General features: G+C 39.8%; 1 protein-coding gene across 10 annotated transcripts in view; it reads right to left on the reverse strand.

Moving 5' to 3' along the window:
- PPP2R2C (protein phosphatase 2 regulatory subunit Bgamma) overlaps positions 1-20,817 on the reverse strand; it is a 209,918-nt gene that overhangs the window by 54,816 nt on the left and 134,285 nt on the right. For all 10 annotated transcript variants that reach the window (XM_075752533.1, XM_075752527.1, XM_075752530.1 and 7 more), the window contains 2 exons: positions 4,558-4,655; positions 3,771-3,936 (listed from right to left, as the gene is read on the reverse strand). In XM_075752533.1, the coding sequence (XP_075608648.1) occupies positions 3,771-3,936; positions 4,558-4,655 (264 nt within the window). The remainder of the gene's footprint in view (positions 1-3,770; positions 3,937-4,557; positions 4,656-20,817) is intronic.

Raw genomic sequence — 20,817 nt, forward strand, 5'->3', positions numbered from 1 at the left:
TACTTACAAACAGGACAAGAAGAGCATGGAGTAGACAGACCAAGGATACCTGCTTGGCCCATTGTGGGAACGAGCAGTGATGTATTGGTGTTACATCAGGAGCTCCAGCAAATGAAAGACTGTGTTAAAAATGAGGCATTTCTCCCTCTTAAGGGAAAGCAGCTGAGAAATAGCTGAGAACAAAACTGAGAGAATTGTGTTGTAAGGGTAAGAGAGAGAAATGGAGAGGAAAAATATATTAATTTTATGTGGAATGGAATTAAATCTGAATTCTCCCTTTTCCATGATGGGTGAAGCATATGATGATAGAATAAAGATACCTCTCATTTAGCAAAGAGCCTCTGAAGCTAAGAAATAGAAGTTTTAAACATTTCAAATTGAGTTTGTCCTTGGTTTTGTAGTAGCTGAAGCTGCAGATTTCCCTAACGTTGATCATCCACTCCCACTCTGGTTGTGTACCCAATCAGCCAACCCTAACACTCCCTAGGCTGAAAAATCAATGCCAACTCTTCTCCTGAAAAAAAATCCGTCCCTGAGCTTCTAAGAGTTGTTTCACTCATCTGTTCATGGAGCACCCAAAGCCCTTCCAAAGCTTCTCCACTTCAGCTGCCACCACAGCTTTCATTAACCTCAGTTCCTGCATCATTTTTGATTTTGTCCCACTTTCTTCCTTTATCCTTCTTTTCCCAAGTACATAGCAAAGCATAATTCTTTCCCCAGTGTGGCTGATTGAAATACTTCTTTCAAATGCTAGTACAAATCATTTTAAAGGCAGGATATATGAATCCATGAATCGCTTTACATTTCTATAGCAACTTCAACTTTGTCCTTCTTTTGTTTCAAAATCAATCCCTCCACTACTCTGAGTGTTTTTACTATTTTGTGTCTCCTAACAATATTGATATCTTAATTTTCAAGCAACAAAAATATTACAATTGATCAATCTACAGAACAAGAGGTTAGTTCAACCTGCAACTAAAAAGCTCCATTTAAATATTAAATACATTTCATTTGTATTGGTTACGTTAATTAATTACTAAAAATACATATAGGCTACATCATGCACTTGGGATTTTTATGACTTGTAAATAGTGTATTCCTGCTTATCTATTCTAAAATTTAAAAATACAACAATTGTATAACAAATTATAAGAAAAAACACAATTTTCCATTGTTTGACCTGACTGCTTTGATAAACCTATCCCTTTCCTGAGCGAATACTGTTTTATTAGTGGTTAAGGGTATCACATCTGTTGGTTTTCTTCCTCTTTCATCTGCCTCTGGACTTTAAAAACTCCCTAGAAATTCTAAGCATGCTTATATTTCACAAAATATAAAAACATCTCTGTGAGGTTCAGTATTCATTCAGTCTCAAGGGTGTTGTGAAGTTTAAATTAATTAATGTCTGGTAAGCAGTCTGAAATCCTCAGATGAAAGGATCTGTATGGGCCAAATTCTGATCTACCCGATGTAGCTCACATCAAAAGTGGCCCAAATATATTCTGGTACAAAAGATACCAATGAATCCTAATAATTTATTATTATACTACAAAATCAGTTCAGTTTACAGCGCACACCAGAAATTTGCTAACTGCAAGCACTGCAAATCCACAGTGGGATTCGAAAGCCTTGGTGGTTTCCTTCTGTCTCTGTTAATTAAGATGCTGCGATCAAAGCTTAGCTGATGACTTGTTGGTAACGTATGAACTGGAAAGGAACCAAGATCCCCTCTGAGAGGGGTGACCTGTGCAGGAACAGCCTCAGACAAAAGTCCTCCTTAGAAGGACAGAAACAGATTTGGGCAGGCACAGACCTGTCAAGTTTCATATATTGAGGGTGAGATTTAGATGGACTCTCCCCCCCTCTGTTCCCTAACACGCTCCTTCCAGCAAATTCAATGGGCACTGAGCACCTGCGCCTGCAGAAAGAAGGACACTGTTTCACAGTTCTCATTTTTTCTGACCAAAACTGTGCTTTAGACCCTAAACTATCAGAGAGCAAAATATCAAAAATTGCATTAAAATATCAGGCTCAGAAATTAGTAAATATAAACCAGTAGTCAAATTGTTTCTACAGCCTGCCCAATATGAGCATGCGTGACAGGTAATGTTTTCATTCTCTACAAGTTAGGGAAAATACTATTATCCCTTTTCATAGGCATGGAATTGATATACATTGTTAATGACTTCTCATAGGCAATCTGTGAAGACAGAGAGGAATTCAACATGGGTCTTCTGTATCCTAAAGTTAAAGATAATTTTAAGAGTACATCAGGAGGTGAATCTTCAGACTTCAACCCTGCTGTGCCAGGAAGCTAGGAATCCTCCTTGGCACACAAAAACATTTTGTAATTCAAAGCCAAAATGCAAAGGCTATGCCAGTGGCACCACTTCTGTTCTCCTCACCATAAAGAGGTCTGCCAGGATGCTCCAAAATTAAGAAGGGGGGAAAACAGAGCAACACTAAGACTGATTATTTCTTCCTTTCTCCCCTCTCATATGAATATCAACCAGAAAACTGATATAAAGGTCTATTATGCCAACCGTAAAAGCAGCCTATCTGAGGACTTGGCTGTATTCCTCAGTGTTTCCAAAAAAAAAAAAAAAAAAAAAGTTAAAATGAAAAGGGAGAGGTTTACTATTAATAGTCTGCTTTTGTATCATGCACTTAGAAGAAGCTGTTCTTAGTTCAAGTTATCTGAAGTAGAAGGGATATTTTGACCAAGGGAGAACTACAGAAGTAAACTCCCAAACTTCATAATTAGCTGACTAATCATTAAATTAGCACAAACACACCTAGCTATAACAGATATGTTTCATTTCAAATATTGCAACAGTGCCCCCCAAAAAGTCAAAAGACAACTTTAAGGAAAACAGACTATGAAACATAAAATAATTTGCTATCTACTGTGAATTAATGTAGATATTATTTATTGCTATAAATTTTAACTAGAAGTAATCACTTTGCCCTAAAGCATCAATTCCCAAAGGTAAGATTACACTGTTTTTCTATCAGCAATTCCCAATTATGCTCAAACTTCTACATGAAAAATTCCTTTCTGATTACAACGAGATCCAAGATTTAAAATTGGATATTTTTGTCTCATGCATCACCAGTAGTAATAAAGGTTGTGGGTGTCCAAATGTTTCCTAAATGACGCCTGTGCATGCTAGGCTCCATTCAGTTTCCTCCTCCTATATGACATCTGTATATGCCCTCTCAGCAATAATACTGCGTTTTTTTAATCAATAGGCCTTAAACATATTAGAAAGATGAGTCAGTATCAATATCCTACTATTATTCCTACTGCCTTCCAAAGATTTGTGTAACTTTAGAACTTAAATAAACCATTCTGATGATAATGAACGAAAAGAAAAAGAAATTCATCTCTTTCACCTACATTCATTTACACATCTACAAAGAATAAAAGTTATGACAAATACAGCAGACGAAATTCTAAATCTCCAGTGAAACACAGCTGCTGAGTAAGGTGATGCCTTTGTCACAAAATTTATTTCAGAATAGCAGTGCACGTTAATGGCAAAAAAGGATACCTCTCTAAATGTCTATGGACAGTCAATAAGAAAAACCCTATGACTATGAATAAAATACATAAATAACAGATATCAGTGTCAGTATGACAGTCTTGGTAAACTCTGAAAAAGGAAATTACTAAAACAATAGATTAAAATGAAAAAATACATGCAGTCAGCACTAAAATGCACAAGAGCAAAATGCTGATATGTCCTATATACTCTCATCTATCTTACCATTTGTTGATAAAAGTGAGTGAGCTGCATTTTGCTGTGGTAACCACTTGATCTTGTTTATTTTTTCTTCTATCTCCAAGCTCTTCAAATAATCAAATTCAGGTTCATGGCTCTGGAAAGTGCTGTAAACATTGTACTCCCCCTGATTGTAAGGCTCATTTTTACTCTAAGGGGAATAAGAACAACAAAAATATGTGGTTTATGCAATAAATCTGCAATATATCTCCATTTCTTAGGAAAGGTGTATAAGCAGCCTTATAAATATAAAAATATTGAAAGTGTAATTTAATTTCTCATTTAAAACATGATATTGACAGATTTGTTTCTACAGGAATGAAATTTCCTGTAAGTATTGAAACAACATTTAATAAAAGGCAGAATTTTGGAAGAAATGTCAACTATTGAGGAAAGCTTTCTACAAAAGATACTGCAGATGGACTGAATTTAAAAGTGAAACATAAAGGTATCACAGCAAAGGCATTGTTTTGAATGGAATGGTTCCATCAAACAGGCAAAAGCTATTAAAACAACGTAGAAGTAAAACAAAAACAACCTTCTTTTTTCTTAGCTTAGAATTTTGGAGCCTGGAAGAAGTTTTGTTTGGGACAGCAAACTTCAGAGTAAAAGACCCTTACCCTCTTTCACTTCCTCTCCAAAGAGGTGACATTCTGTTTTACTGAATCTTGAGATTATAAACAGCATTGTATTAGTTAGATTTAATTAAAGTATTAAAAATAAAGCCAGGTTTTAGCAAGCTATGGCGGACAACATTTGGTAACTCACATACCTCAGGTTCCCTTTGGAATATAACAACCCGACCCCCCTTGTCACCAGTAGCCAGCAGTTCTCCAGTGTGGTTGAACTCAACTGTAGAAATAATATCAGCTGGAGGGAAAAAGAAAAAAAAAAGCCAAATTTTAGACTGCTACTACAACACAAAGCCATTAGAAATATCAAATCTCCACAAAAAAACACAACAAATGAGGGATTTGAAGGAATACAGATGAATTTAACAGCAAGTCACTAATGCAAACAGGCTGCATGCCATTACAATCTGAGGTTGCTACACAATGAAGTAAGTGCAAACATAACGAGGCAAACTTGTGTTTCCAGCACATCTGTAGTTTGGGAGCAGAGAAGATCTCTGGAAAGGTTATGCTTCAAGAAGAGCAATCTCAGGCTGCTACAAAGCTTTTTTCAGTACTGGAGATAGTAACAGCATTGGCCTCCTGCTATTTCCTCTAGCAAGGACCAACATAACATCTCAGTCCTGTTTCATGTATTATTTATTCTTCACCCTTTATGAGGGCTTTAATACAACCCCTTAGCACTAGTTTTCTCAAATATTTGTTTGAGCCAAGAGTGCAAAAGCAAAGTACATGTAGCCTGTCCTACCACAGAGGAATGAAGGCAAAAGCAAAGTACATGTAGCCTGTTCTACCACAGAGGAATGAAGGCAAAACCAGAACTGCTCACTGTGCAATGCTGGCAAGAGTCCATTCAAATAATCGTTTTCCGTAAATCATTTCAGCACCATAAAAATGTGTCATTAGAAGATAAAAAGATCCCACGCTCTTCTTTTTCTAATTTTCAACAATTCCCGTTCCCTAAGCAATTGCACCAGCTTAAACAAGAAACCTCATCAAAACATGAGGCCACTCTTGAGTACAAATTACTATACATCAAGGTGAGAAAGGAGAAAGAGACTGTAGGAGCAAAAGAACTGGTTCTTCTGCTTGTGCGACAGTAAATGCTAGACTCATAATCCACAGTTAATCCTACACTATTAGCATAATTTAAATTAAAATGCCTAGTGCAATAGTAAATTAAGAAGCCATCATATATATACAATCACAGACAAATGCAGGGTATTACTCAGAGATTGCATGTATGAATCCTCTGTAATGATCAGTATTCACTCATCAGAAGCATGGGCCAGATTTTTAGAAATGTCAGTAGTTAGCAGCTCCCCTTTAGGCATAAAAAGCTGTGGTTTTCAAACACATTCATCATCCATCAGTTTATACTGAGAACAATGAGGCGACAGTGGGCTAAGCTCTTTTGAAAACCTAGCCCCAAATGAGTTCACTAAAATTCAAAGGAATTGAAATAACAAGTGGATGTACCATTTACTTGATACGTTTTATGAATTGAAAACATCTGTTCCTATTATTCATTTAATAAACTAGCAGTTGAGTGTTAGAAAGCTTCTATTGCCAGTAGCTGTCATCAGCAACATAGTCATCCAAAAGCCAGATTCTTACAGCAAGGTTATAAAAAAATTCACCATCTAAAAAAGGAAAACTTTACCCTAATCAGTGAAAAAACCCCTTAATTTTAAGAAATCTTCACCATCAAATTGTTCTCCTGTCTAAAAAACCCAACAAAACCAAATAAACAAACTTTCCTCCTTTTTTCCTCCACACACTATATATACAAGGGAGGAAGGAGGAATCATGAAGCATGCATGTAATTCCGGTTTTGCTGAAAAAAATATGTGGATGTGTAGACTTGAGAAAAATGAAACATGATGACTTAGTGTATTTTGGGCCTCAACCCAAAGCTTCTCAAAGTTAATAGCATTTGATTTTTATGTGGACTTCCACAGACTGTATTTTATAGGTAATAACCCCCAAAACCCTAGCCGCCTTAGAGTACAGGAGGAGTAGAGACTCTGCTTATGGTTGGTGATGTTCTGGGACTTGGTGTGGCTTGAGTTTGATCAAAAAAATTGCCCTTTTTTTTTTTTTAAATCTAAAAATCTAATCAAATTTTCTGGCATGTAAAGTTCATTTGTAGTGCTTCCAGTGGAAGAATATTTCTTGGCTATTTTGTTCTTATAGTGCAAAATTCATATTGAGAGTAGGTGTGGGCTCCTGTTTATAGAAATGCTACCTGCATGATTTTACTAATTTAAAGCTGTATCTTACCCCAAACATACAGGCAGAACTGCAGAAATCTCATAATGACAAACCTGTTAGAATGGAGACTCTTATCTTAAGCATGCAACGGGGGAGGGGAGGAACATAGTATCTATTAAAATACATATTTGTGTGTGTATGTGTGCAGCATGCACAGGTGTAAGGTACATAGGATTTTCCCAACGTGCCATAAAAGAATTAGCTAAAATACCTGTGTGCAAAAGGAATGAAAGACATTTGCACTTGTATGTGTGAATATAGGCAGGCACTGGGAGAATGAAGAACCACCCTCTGTAGGAGAAGATCAGGTTTGAGAACATCTAAGGAACCTGAAGGTGCACAAGTCCATTGCATCTGATGAGATGCATTCGCGGGTACTGAGGGAACTCGTGGCTGAAGTGGCCAAGCCACTCTTCATTGTATTTGAGAAGTTGTGGCAGCCTGGTGAAGTTCCCACTGACTGGAAAAGGGGAAACATAACCCCTATTTTTAAGAAGGGAAAAAAGGAAGACCTGGGGAACTACATACCAGTCAGTGTCACCTCCGTGCCTGGCAAGATCATGGAGCAGATCCTCCTGGAAACTATGCTCAGGCACGTGGAAAATAAGGAGGTCATTGGTGACAGCCAGCATAACTTCACTAAGGGCAAATCATGCCTGACAAATTTGGTGGCCTTCTATGATGAGGTTACAGCGTTGGTGAATGAAGGAAGAGCAACTGATGTCAGCTACCTGGACTCGTGCAAAGCATTTGACACTGTCCCGCACAACATCCTTGTCTCTAAATTGGAGAGACACGCATTTGACAGATGGGCCACTCGGTGGATAAGGAATTGGCTGGGTGATTGCACTTAAAAAGTTGCTGTCAGCTGCTCAATGTCCAAGTGGAGAACGGTTACGAGTGGCGTTCCTCACGGTCAGTATCGGGACCAGCACTGTTTAACATCTTTGTTGGTGACATGGACAGTGGAATTGAGTGCACCCTCATCAAGTTTGCCGATAACATCAAGCTATGTGGTGCGGTGGATGTGCTGGAGGGAAGGGATGCCATCCAGAGGGACCTTGACAGGCTTAAGAGGTGGACCCATGCGAACCTCATGAAGTTCAACAAGGCCAAGTGCAAGGTCCTGCATGTGGGTCGGGACAATCCCAAGCACAACTATACGTTGGGCGGAGAATGGATTGAGAGTAGCCCTGAGGAGAAGGACTTGGGGGTGTTGGTTGATGAAAAGCTCAACATGAGCCAGCAATGTGCGCTTGCAGCCCAGAAAGCCAACCATATCCTGGGCTGCATCAAAAGAATAGTGGACCAGCAGGTCAAGGGAGGTGATTCCCCTCCTCCTACTCTGCTCTTGTGAGACCCCACCTGGAGCACTGTGTCCAGCTCTGGGGGCCCCAGGACAAGAAAGACGTGGAGCTGTTGGCGTAAGTCCTTCCCGTACCTAAAGGGGGCCTACAAGAAAGCTGGAGAGGAACTGTTTTACAAGGGCATGTAGTGATAGGACAAAGGGTGATGGCTTTAAACTGAAAGAGGGTAGATTTAGATTACATAAATGTATTTGCACCATCTGAGAATTAGTCTGGAATAACATTCATAAGAAGATGAAAAGGACTGTGTTACTAAAACAATAAATGTATAGGAAGTGATTGTCAGGTGAGAGTAAGAACAGACATGTCTTCAGGATAATGTATGTGATTAAAATAAATGTATCAAATATTACAGCAGCTCATTGGAGTCTATAAATGGAGTTGTAGCAAAATTTTTTTTCCAGAAAAAGTTCTGCTGTAGAGAATAGAGAAAGGTTTGAAAAAAAAAGGAAAGGAATTGCTTTAACAGCTGTATTACAGTAATAAAGCGTAAGAGTAGCTGATTTCACCAGCCATCACACAGACTGTTCTTTTGAATGGTGAATGTGATGAGGTTTGCAAAATAGAGAACACTCGTTTTTCTGAGACGGAGCCAGGTTTACTAACACAGGCCCAGAACATGAGGAAATTCCCCATTTTTAAGAACAAATTAAGCCACTTTTCTTTCCCTGACATCAGAACGAATGCTAGTCGAACAATTTGATGGAAAAGCTGAACTGGGCAAACGGGATTCTTAGAGAGAAAGGAAAGGTAGAAAAGACTGGGCAGAGTCTGATGCTTCCTAGAAGCATCAAGTGGTAAGGCAGAGAGCAGCCTTTCCACAAGCCGTCAGCGTGCAAAAGCAGGGGGTTGCTTATACTGGGTTGATGCTCTGACAAACACTTTTTAATGGAAACTGATTTAAGGATGGTTAGTTGAAGTTGGGTGATCATTAATTTGGGATTTCTTGTGCCACACGTGCTTTGGAAGGAATCAGTTTGTATCGTCAGTCTGAGCCTCACATGAAGTTTGATTATACACGGCATCAGCTGACTGGAAACCCTACCGCACCGGCTGCAAGGCCAGATTAAACTGATTAACAGTGAACACTGATGAAGTACTCTCCCATTAGTCCCCAAGAACTTCATCCTGGAAATCTTTCATTGTGTAGTGTTGAGCTTTTTGTAGACGGTCTGGGTTTAGGTATAACGCTGACTCTTCAGAAAGCAAAAGAGTATTCAAAGAAAATGTTTCTCTGAAGTTGGAAGAAACAGCCTGGCTATTGTTTATCCTCTGACCACACAAATATCTTGTGGTAATGATGTCTTTTAAAACTGTATCTCTCTCTCACTCTTTACATCTGAACAGCTCTGCAATAACAAGTAACAAACAACAAAAACTCACAACAGAATGTCAGCTTTCATTTGGAGTTGAGAGGAATTATAACATTGAGCAATAAAATGATAATATCAGTGAAACGGGAACTCTCTTGTCGTGCGTGTCAGTGCAAGCTGCTTGCACCAAGGACCTTTCACGGCACTGCAGCCAAAACTCTGTAGCACATCCCTGCCCATGACAGGGGGTTTGGACTAGATGATCTTTAAAGGTCCCTTCCAACCCAAACCATTCAGAGAGTGGAGCGACAGGACAAGGGGGAACGGCTTTAAGCTGAAGGAGGGTCGATTTAGATTACATATTAGGGAGAAATTCTTCACTGTGAGGGTGGTGAGGCACTGGAACAGGTTGCCCAGAGAAGCTGTGGATGCCCCATCCCTGGAAGTGTTCAAGGCCAGGTTGGATGGGGCTTTGGGCAACCTGGTCTAGTGGAGGGTGTCCTGGTCTAGTGGAGGTTTGGAACTAGATGAGCTTTGAGGTCCCTTCCAACCCAAACCATTCTATGATTCTATGAATACACTTGCTATTGGCCTGGAATACTTCCACAATAGCATGAAATACTCTTCTCTATGGTCACAAAATGTTATATTGCACTTTACAGCCAGTGCCCACTAAAGTCCACAGGAGCATTTGCACAGACTTCAATAGTAACTGAATGGGCAGGGTTATAATAAAACAGCTCTGCATTTTGTTATTATGTTGCATTTGTCATTAAAACATTGTGTGAGGTTAAGTGATTATTGTTTAAAGAAAAGCAGCTCAAATATTAAGTATCTGTTGGCAGCATGTTATGATGTGGTTCTGAGGCAAAATTCTCTCCCCTCCTCAAGGTGTTTCTTCCAAATGCATCCCTCCTTTCTATTAGAAAAACTAATTCTGAAGTGGAAACTACCTATCATTTTTAAATTAACTTGTTCTGAAAAAGAGCAGATCCAATATTCTGACCTTAGAGGCTATGCAGTTTGTTGGTAAAAAATTATCCTTGAATTGGAAAATCACTTTTATTGATCCTGTAAATAACAGCTGAAAACAACAGCCAAGAAAAAAAAAAAATCTTATCCAGCATATCCGTTCAGCAGGCGAATATTAGTCATGCTGTTTTTATAAAAAAGATTAGCCAGGCTAGCTCTTCCTAAGACAGAGGAGGTAGGAACAGAATCAATCAACAAAGCTCTTCACACCCTTCTGCAGAACATTTCCCTACATATTTGTCGATGCTGTAGCAACATCAGCTGCTACAGTCCCATCCTGAAGATTTGTCCACTGGAGAAAGTGGCCCTGAGCATACAGAGCAATTAACCAGATTTCACCCTCTCCAGGACATACAAATGCTCCACAACGGAAGAGCTGATGAATTTGCATGTACAGTAAGCCTTTGGCAAGGGATGGCAGAGATGAAAGACTCCTTCCAGCCTTCTGCACTACACCTTCCGTATCTCTGCTAGCAGTGCCAAGCTTTGCACTAATGATTAGGATTATCAGAGACACAGATAATTTACCTATTAAGAACAATTATGGGTAACCTCAATGCCAACGGGCAAATGTTTCCAATCAGACTGCAAATCCCAACTTTCATCCAATATTAATCTTCCTATGCCATTTTTAAATTCCCCATTTTATCTCTGCAGAAATGTACGTAAACTTGGATTTAAAGTCATGATGCTCAACATTTACACTCAGTTAAAGAAGCACAAGTTGGACACTCAAAATACAGACACTGACTGAGAAAAGTAAACCGAAAACCTTCAAAAGAGGAAAATTCACCTGAGCATCTGTTCCACATCCTGCCACAGCACATTGTTCCACCACGTACTATGCATTACAGACTTCATTTCCCAGACTAATTTTACATATTCACAGAAAGACATCACATTACAGCTTAAACTGACAGGAAGTTTTTCCTGATCCATTCTGAAGTATTTCATTCCCTGACTCCTCGTCACCTCTGCCCTTTTGTACCTCATCAACTAATGCCTCTGCAGCTTCACAATTTATACTCTTTAAGTGTACTTAATGGCTATATTGTACCCAACAGCTGCTGCTTAGCTAGACATATTCAGCTTTTCTAATAGATCTAAATCTATCAATGTACATCTGTGCACATCAAGATATCTCTAGCTGATTGTACCGCTCCTCCCTCAACTTCATGACCATTGTTCCAGCAGGGATGCAAGCAAACAGACCCTCCAGCAGCCCTCCCCTCAGGCTCAGGGTGGGGTGGGGTGAAACAAAGGTTGGTACACGTAGCCCAAATTAATTCTGGCCTTTATTTCAGACCATCACGTACTTTTCAAAGTTTACTTTCTAGCCTCTTACAGGTTTATTTTAAGGGTTTTTAATAGATTATTCCTATATAACACAAACAGGTCCAAATACCTTTACAATAATTAGAAAAGTCTTACCTATATAATAAATCTTTGCATCATTTTGGGGCACTCTAGCATAATTGCATGCTATTTTCCACCTAGTATGCACAGTGAAGCAAAGTCTGAACATACTTACTCATCTTCATACAGTCTTTTGGTCAGAAACCTCAAGCAACTTTAAGAAAAGTTCAAATACAATTTTCTGTATGTTACTTTTACTACTAATTTCTATCTTTCTGGGGCCTTTCGTTCAAAGTTACTTTAGTACTTTATTTTGCTTCAGAACATCAAGAAAGCAAAGAAAATTTCAAAACTATTTCACCTAGCACAGAAATGCAGCTTTTTGGACAGCAATAGCAAGTTTTGAGGGCAAACAACATCACACAATGGTACAGGGAAAAGAAGATCAGAGACTATAATATTGCCTTGGTTTGCAGTGTAATCCTGATAGAGAATTAAAGGATTTCGAATGGGCCAGAACACCGGAATTAACATTAGTAATTTTCTTAAAAAAAAACCCCAAAACTCCAACCCCCACTCCACCCCCCAAAAAAAAACCCCCACAAGAAAAAACCACAAAAAAAAAAACCAAACCACCAACTGTGAAATCCTTCCAGCCAGAACAGGTCAGAACTTCTTCCTTCTATCCTATCCACAATGAGCATGGCAAGACTGTCAGCCTGAGCTGACTGAATCAGCATCTAGGTCAGGTTTTTGTTGTGCATGTTCCCAGTGGCTAGCAGGCAATCTTGTAGCCTCCGTTATTTCAACCAAGTTCTGACCTGGCCTAACCTTGGCTTGTGAAATCCAATAAGATCACAGCACAATCTGGCATGGCTGCAAGCAATGTTCAGTCATACTGATACAAAAGTCCCTGAGGAGCATAATCTGGAAGAAACAACAAAGAAGCGTGCAACAGAGAGAGCTATAAAACAAAAGGACAAATGGTAGATTAAAGAGCAGCAGTGTTACAGTATCTCGTGTGAAGGGAAGGCCGTTACAGTCAGCTGTGTTGTCAGAATTTAGTTCAGACTTGGACCAAAAAAAAAAGGGGAAAAGAAAAAAATGGATGGAAAGAAAAAGCCTGCTACCTTTTTTTAAGCTGAAGTTTCAAAGGTTTCCTTAAGCAGCTCGAAAACAAGGTATGCAAAACCTCAAAGGTATGAGGGTCTGATGAATCCTTTTCTGAAATAGCTGGCAGAGAGATCCTTGGCCACAGCAAAATTCCCTACTTGAAGCAGCAGACTCTGTAACACGCATTCATTCTGATTCAGAGCAGTGTTATTCGCCATCTTGGATCCAGGGATTGCATTACACCAGAAACCACCACTCAAAATTCAAGTAAACACAATGCAAAATCTCACACATCACACTGTCAACCTTGGCTGGGTCAGAAACACAACACTAAAAGCCAACACACCAGAAAGCCAACTCCACTCTACTGGTGAACAAGACATTTTGTTGACCTACACACAAACTTAAGAGAGCATAAAAGAGCACACGGAAATGTCACAGCAGAAGATAAGAACTTAGTTTGAAATGAAGGATCCATCTGCCCTTTTGCCCCTGGGATTATCTGTCACCCTGGCAAATCTTTCGCTTTGCTTCTTTTCCTCATTTATTATGGCTTTAAAACCTGATGGACTCTGTGCTGCAAAGCAGTAAGTGTTTGCTCCATGTTAGATGTATGGGCAATGCAAAACAAAACAGGAAGCCGATTTTGGCCAAAGCAAACTTTGAACATAGATGTTAATAGTGTAAGTGCTTCAGGGATCAGAGAAACAAGGTGATCAATCAATAATGGAATGAAATCCAGAGAAGTGTGTCTACTACGCTTCATGTAGTTGTTTTCCTAACTGACACCCTGCCTGGCTTCATTGCTAGCAAGGACAAATGTATCAAGGTCAAAATTCAAACAGCCCCATTTAATCCTGTCAAGCAAGAACAAGGGAGTTTATCAGGCTAAATATCTCCTTTCTTCCTGAGTATAACAATCTCTTCCTGATCTGAAATCCAAAACCGCAGGGTTGAATGCTGAACTGCTCTGAAAAGGCTGCTTGAAACAAGAATGCTTCACCTGGGGATGGTAGTAAATAATAGTAAAAAAAAAAAAAAAGAAAAAAATCAAAGTAACAAATTTCCTAAACTCAAATCCTGGCAAGCAATGAGCAAATCTTTCCCTTTTTTCCATCTTTAACATTTGGATTTTAGCAATGCTACATGCACACACCTCAGTGGCCTGCATCAGCCCTGGCTGATCATGAGACCATCACGATACGGCTGAGTTTCACAGGTCCATGCATCCCTATATCCTGAGGAACCAAGGAAAGCGCCTTCCCATCCAGAACATTTGAATGTAGGTTCGGTGCTCACTCAACGAGAGAATTTGCTTGAAACAGAACCAAAAAACAAAACCCAAAATTTGCACCTCCTCTGTGAGCACCTATGACTACTGTGATTTACTGTTTCTAGCCTTTAGCTTTAATAGAGTTGGGATTTTTCTGCAATATGTATTTATTTTAAGAGCTTAGCAAATGTTTTCAACAGCTTTTTAATCACATGCTAATTTCTAGCTGTATTTCTCAAATTAGAAAATCAGGAAATGTCACCCAATTACTGGAGCACAGTCAATGTGAAAAAAAACATTTTGCCTACAGGACAAATATGTAGAATAGATTATCTGGGTTCTGTGCTCTGTGCTAAAAACACTTCACAGTGAATACAAGTCATAGAATCATAGAATGTTTTGGGTTGGAAGGGACCTCAAAGATCATCTGGTTCCAACCCCCCTGCCCTGGGCAGGGACACCCTCCACTAGATCACGTTGCCCAAGTCACTGAGATTCAGTTTTTCATAAAGTGACCCCCACCACTTTTATTCCTAATTTAAAAGCTCAGAGCCCTTATTTCAGAGGTTCTGGCACCCAGATCCCTCCTGCAGAGTACAAGGCCCCCAGGAAAAAAGGTCAAAGAGACTTGACCTTCTGCCCACTGAGGTACATGGAAAGTTTCCCGCTACTTTGGTAGTAAATAAGGTCAAGGGAACATTTGTCAGATGTGGTATAGCTGAAAATTAGGACACATTTCTCAAAATTTTGGCTACGGTTTACACGCACTTCAGTTTCTTCATGAAGGTGACCTGCTTAGATCAGCAAGACATTGCAAAGCTTCAGTTAGTCTTGCAGAATGCCTAATTAGCGTTACTATTATCCTTGCTGAAGTCACTAAGTGCACTGCTTTGTGCCTTCATAATCTGAAATACTCAGGGGACTGATAAAAAGCTTGCTACAATTCCTTTTAATACCTATTTAGGTGCTCCCAGATAGCAGTACTGCATCTCCTGCAGAAACCAGCAGGCTCTGAGTGCTGTGAGACTGGCAGATTCCCCTGGACACGGTCAGGCAAGGCAGGGGTTGAGATACCTCAGTCGCTGGGGATGTCCAAAGCAGCTAAGCCTGGGAGGCACTGATCCCTCCATCCTGCTCAACCTGAACAAATTGGAAAACTCACCAGAAAGCCTTTCACCTTTGGTGATTCTAAGCCGTTTAGTTACACCGCTCACAGCTACTCTTACAAATAATACTTAAAAGAAAGAAAACACTGCAGATCAATCTCTATTTTACTATAAAGATATGTACAGAAAGCTTCTAAACTTCACATCTCCTAAAAGCCTTCTTCACAGCTTACACTGTGTAACACACGCTAGCAATTTACTCTTCTGAGATTTCTGGGGAAAAAAAGAAAGAAAAAAAAAAGAAAAGAAAAAAATGCAGCCAGACCTTTCTTTCTTTCTTTCTTTCTTTCTGTGTCTGCTGTCAGATAAGGCAGTCATCTAAGGATTCAGCAACAGGCTTGAAACACTCTACTTTATAAACATTAGCGCAATTAGGAAATGTGCCAGTTTTACCTCCTCTTACCAACCAACACTGAAGGGCAAAAAGGAAAAAAAAAAAATCACATTGGGCATCACATTATGTATTTACAATTTCCAGAGCAGGGTTTAAACTGGTACTCACAGAAGGAAGCCTGCCTGAGCTGGGAGCTTCTGCTCAGCTCCATGTTACTCCCCACCAAGGAGCTGCACAGCCTGGCTGCCAGCAACAGACAGATTAGAAATGGTGCTGCCAAGTGGTAAAAATGCTAGGCAACCGGGTTTAATTGAGAGCAGAGAAAGACCTTGAACTTCACCCCTCATTTTGGAGCAAATAAATGCCAAAAATGGAAAGTGTACAAATTATTAAAATATACTAATTTTACTTTCACTGTCGGAAGTGATTGTGCTTGTGCAGAATAATGGCAATGATCTACAGCGAGCAAACATCAAGATTTGCTAAAAGGCTATTATAAAACAAGGACAAAAAATACCCACCCATATTTAGAATTTTAAAGGAAAATAATTAATTTAAAATATATCAAAGACTAATGAAAAGTCGTCCAAAATTTAAAATACAATCCTGAATAACCAGATTCAATATGGATGTTATTTCCCATGAATTACATACAAACTTCAATAGAATTTCACTGCCAGCTGGTTCTGAATTTTTTTCTTTTTTTTTTTTTTATTTCCCCCTCCCTTAACTAAGCAATTAATTCCAGAAGCAAAGCTCTCAGTAATTCTGTCACAGCGGTTCTCATGTTCAAAGTGCTTTCCTGCCATTAAACTCCCCAGCAACCCAAGGAAGTCAGTAAGGAAATGTTAGCATTCCCATTTTACACAAAGGAAGAAAATGAAACAGATCCTCCAGAGTTTTTATCCAAGATCAGAGAAGCAGTTTTGATTATACACAAACTAAGGAACAGATAATCCAGGCTGTGGCTCAGCAAAACATTTCTATTTAATCAAGCTCTTAATCACTTGTCTAGAGACTTAAATGTTCCTGCATTCAGTTCAAATGAGTATGCATGTTGTTAGATGAATATACTGATGGAGCCCTAACAAACAAAGCCTCACAATACCATGTGCCAAGGAAGAAAAAGCCCCAGTGAGCAGGCTTTTGGGTGAAGCAGGGGAGATATAATCTTAAAAATCACGAAGGGCTGAAGCTAGGAGCTGGCTAGAGCCAGAGTCTTTAAGCACAGAGCGATGGCAAGGAAAGCAGAGACGCAACAGCCATGCTGGTGCTAGTAAATGAAGGAGAGCTCCAGGACGTTCTTGGGCTTTGCAGTACTCTGATTCATACTGTTAAATTGCTAAGAGTGGACCTCGACAGGCTTTTGGCTGTGATAAATTGCTCTCGCCCAAACACCACTTTGGTGTGGCTCAGGGGTTATCACAAGCCGGGGACATTTCTCAACGGGTAGCACACACGAAGTCATCACCCTCGCGGGCACCGGCCCCTCCGTGCCAGCAGCTCCCCGTGCTCCCAAACATTGAGTTTACTCAGGCAGACGTACTTAGTGACTGCAACTCAGGAATTGGTGTTGCACACAGACCAGCAACACTCACACTCTGCCCTGTCAAATTATATTAGGGTTTTCTGTTACAACTGGCACAGGCTGGGGTTTCCCAGAGTACAAGGGGCTCTGGAGCCTACAGAACCAGCGCAGGGAAAACAAACCACATTTGTTATTCTCAGACTTAACGCACGAGGGTAGATGGCAGAGTTTAAAGCTACTGATCGGACACTTTGACTACAGGATCCAAATAAGCTATATCCAAATACCATGAGGAACATACAGCGCTAACTTATACATCACCAGACATCTCCTCTGTGGCTCCCAGCAGCAGACCAGCAAGTTAAGGTCACACACAGGGCTCGTTGGCTGTCAGGGGAGCTCCATGCCAAGCCCTGTAGATATTCATCTAACATTAGCATCTGTTTGCTTGGCAGGCTCCAAAGGCAATTCAGTTGACAACTCTGAATTTGCCTCTGGGTCTGTCACAAGATCATATAACTGTGGGACTTCTGGGAGTGCCTAATACTTCTTTGATGAAGATCACACATCACCATATATTATACTCATTCTAAGCATCCTTTGAAATCAGTATTTGTGACCTTTCAGAATTATCCAGGTAGTGTGACTCCCTTAAGCATATAAACTAAAGCCAAGCTCAAAGGTCATGCAATTAGTTCTTGCTTGCATCAAGATCTTTTCAGCAAGTTGATATAATGATCCCAAGTCCAGAAGAAAAATCATATTTTTTGGTGTTAACATGGGTTGCTGCTACTGATAGAACATCAAAGCTGGTCTAAAAATGAACAGGACAACTGTTCTGTATCAGCTTCACTGCCAACCCTACTGCTTTATGGTTTGATATGAGTGTGGGAATAATATAAAAATTTGGTAGTGGCTTACACAACTTTAGATTGGTCTAAAAGGTCATCTCATAAAATTGAGTTCACGAAAGGCCAAAGTCTTTATATATATCCATATATATGTATCCAGCCAAATAAATGTGAGGAAAGATGGGATTACCCATGTGCTTAAAACGAAGACCATGCTAAATCGCTCTATTATGTCAGGAACTAGAGGAACTCCTGGCCCTGAAAGATTGAATTCTAGACAGTTGGAGTGTTCAAAACTCAATAATAAATTTGCCCTCAAATTTAAATGCATCATATTTCTATAATTACTCATTAAAAAAATTACTTAAAGAACAGAAGACATTAAAAATCAATGCACCTTTCCCCAGTCTGTGTCTGATAAAGGAACTTCAAACACATTTAACAGCCTCAGGAAATAAACATTCCTGTTTTGGGATATTCCCAGAGGACATCAATTACATAACAAGACTAGATCAGCATGTATTACAAATGCTACGGACAGTGTCTAAAACAGCAACTATTTGCCAGTCAGGCAATTTCAGATTTTTTTTCCTACTCCAAGGAATATAGCAGCATGCAGGTAAACCAGTAAATACATAAAAGAGCCTTGAAAGCTCTTTCCAGTCTAATAATACAATATTGCAAGTGGGAACTCAGACCGTTCCCACTGCGTTCACAACTGGAGAAGATGGACTTCAAAGCTTCAAGCCTATCATGTTTTAACACTGAGCGCAATCATTCCTCCTTCATCAAAAGGTTAAATGCAAAATATAGCTTCTGCCAGCATACCGCTAAAGCTGAAAAATTAAAAACAAAATAGTCTGGAAAAACAAACATCAGTAGGTCAGATTTCTGTCTCCTCTACACAGATAGACCTAGAGGAATTTTCTTTGGAGCCTCCCCAGATCAGGGGGGCTTCAAAGCACATGGTGATGGCTCATGAATCTGCAGGCAGCTCCCCAAGGCCGTGCCTCCTGGAACCATATAGTTTGAGAGCTGCTAATTTGCAGCCCACACAGATAGCATTTAGACATCTAAGCCCTTGAAAGAAGCACAAGGCTTCCGACCCCCTCCCAATATCCTTGAAGCTGTGCCTTACAATCATCGCCGGTTGTTAAAACACAGTCCACAGTAATTATTGCTGTGCCCTCAAAGCAGAGCGGTCTTTGCTGCAGTACAGCAGTTTTGAGGCATGAGGCCAAGTGAAGCCTCAAGTCTATTTTAATCCCACTATAATTATAAATGATGGATATGTAGTTGAGATGCTTCTGAATTTTTGTTTGCCTGACAGTGTATTTATGCATTGCAGAAGAGCACTGCAGAGGAGTATCTGAGCTAGTACTGCCTGAATTGGCATCAGAGCCAGTGTAACAACCTTAGCGCAACGCTGTGCCCGAGACATCACTGCTGTCAGGACACACTGCCACGTTCCGAGCTAACTACAAAACATACCTTTTCACCATCCTCCATTAAGCAATGTTGACATATCCATTAAATACAGAATGAAAAGGTGTTGACAGGTTTCTCTGAGGCAAAGCAGTAGAGAAACACGCTGGTTAGTTGTTCAAAGGACCGTGATAAGGGGAAAGTTTTACCCTAGTCAGAACTGCAGAGTAGATGCTGGAAAATTTGCCAAAGGCTGGTTGAGTGGAGAGAGACATCGTGTTCCCCAGGCCTGACACCAGCTTGATGTTGCCACCAGACCCAGCTCTGCAGCGAAGGGGACAGCTGCAGACCCAGACACCATTTCTGAATCTTGGAAGAAACTGGCTCACTGCAACAATATTTTTATCTCACATTGTTATCCCTAAGTGATGCAATACTTATCAGAAAAGTAGCAAATAAACTTTTTCTACTTCAGAAAGCAGCACAGCAATGCACTTTCCTAGGAATATCGCCTCAGATCAAATACACGATGGTTTTAGTTTACACTATTTGCAGCTTACACAATTTGCAGCTAGTTCATGTGAGAAAGAGTTTTGCTTCTACACATGCTTTGCACTGGAGGGTCCAGTGTGAAGCAATTATCATATTAAATATACTGTAAGTACCAAGTATACTTTCCACTGAAACCGTTAAGGACGAGTTCTGTAATTATTTGCTCTACAGGCCTTCTCCAGATCACAGCTGTTGTGTACTGTTTTCTTCCCAAACAGAGAAATTTTGTAGAAACAAAATTATTTGCTCAGGATGCTGTCATTCAGAGAGGATCAAAATCAGTCTCCTAAATCTTAGTCTGGTGCCTTAGAATATATGTCAGCTTAACAAATTATTGTCTGTTAGCTGTTCTTGAACCTCCTCAATTTCCAAGCAAAATGTGGACTTTTGCATTATTGGAGTATCATTCAAATTGGAATCAACAAGAAATTGTGTAAGCAATGCATCATGACAAATTTTGGATGTGCTACCTGAATGTTCAGACAAGGCATTCACCACATGTAAGGGAGAAATACAAATTTCACCTTAAAAAAAAAACCCTAAATCATCATAAGTCCTGCCTCAGAGTCTTATCACAAAGGGAGCCAGCTCTTATTCTGGTCTTCCATGCATAGAATGGATGCCTGAAGAAAGCAGCCAGGGCCTGCAAATTCTTCTGTCTCTTTTCTAAAGTCCTGTAAGATCTCAGATTATTTAAGGCAAAAAGAGCTTGCAGAAAGCCATGAGGAAGTAAAGGGACACTACTTTGGGGTGAACTAACCTACCAGAGGAAGTTACAGTTTTGGAGGCACAATCCAACCCTCAATAAGGACCTTG

This window comes from Balearica regulorum, chromosome 4, assembly GCF_011004875.1.
Source record: "Balearica regulorum gibbericeps isolate bBalReg1 chromosome 4, bBalReg1.pri, whole genome shotgun sequence".
Taxonomy (NCBI): domain Eukaryota; kingdom Metazoa; phylum Chordata; class Aves; order Gruiformes; family Gruidae; genus Balearica; species Balearica regulorum.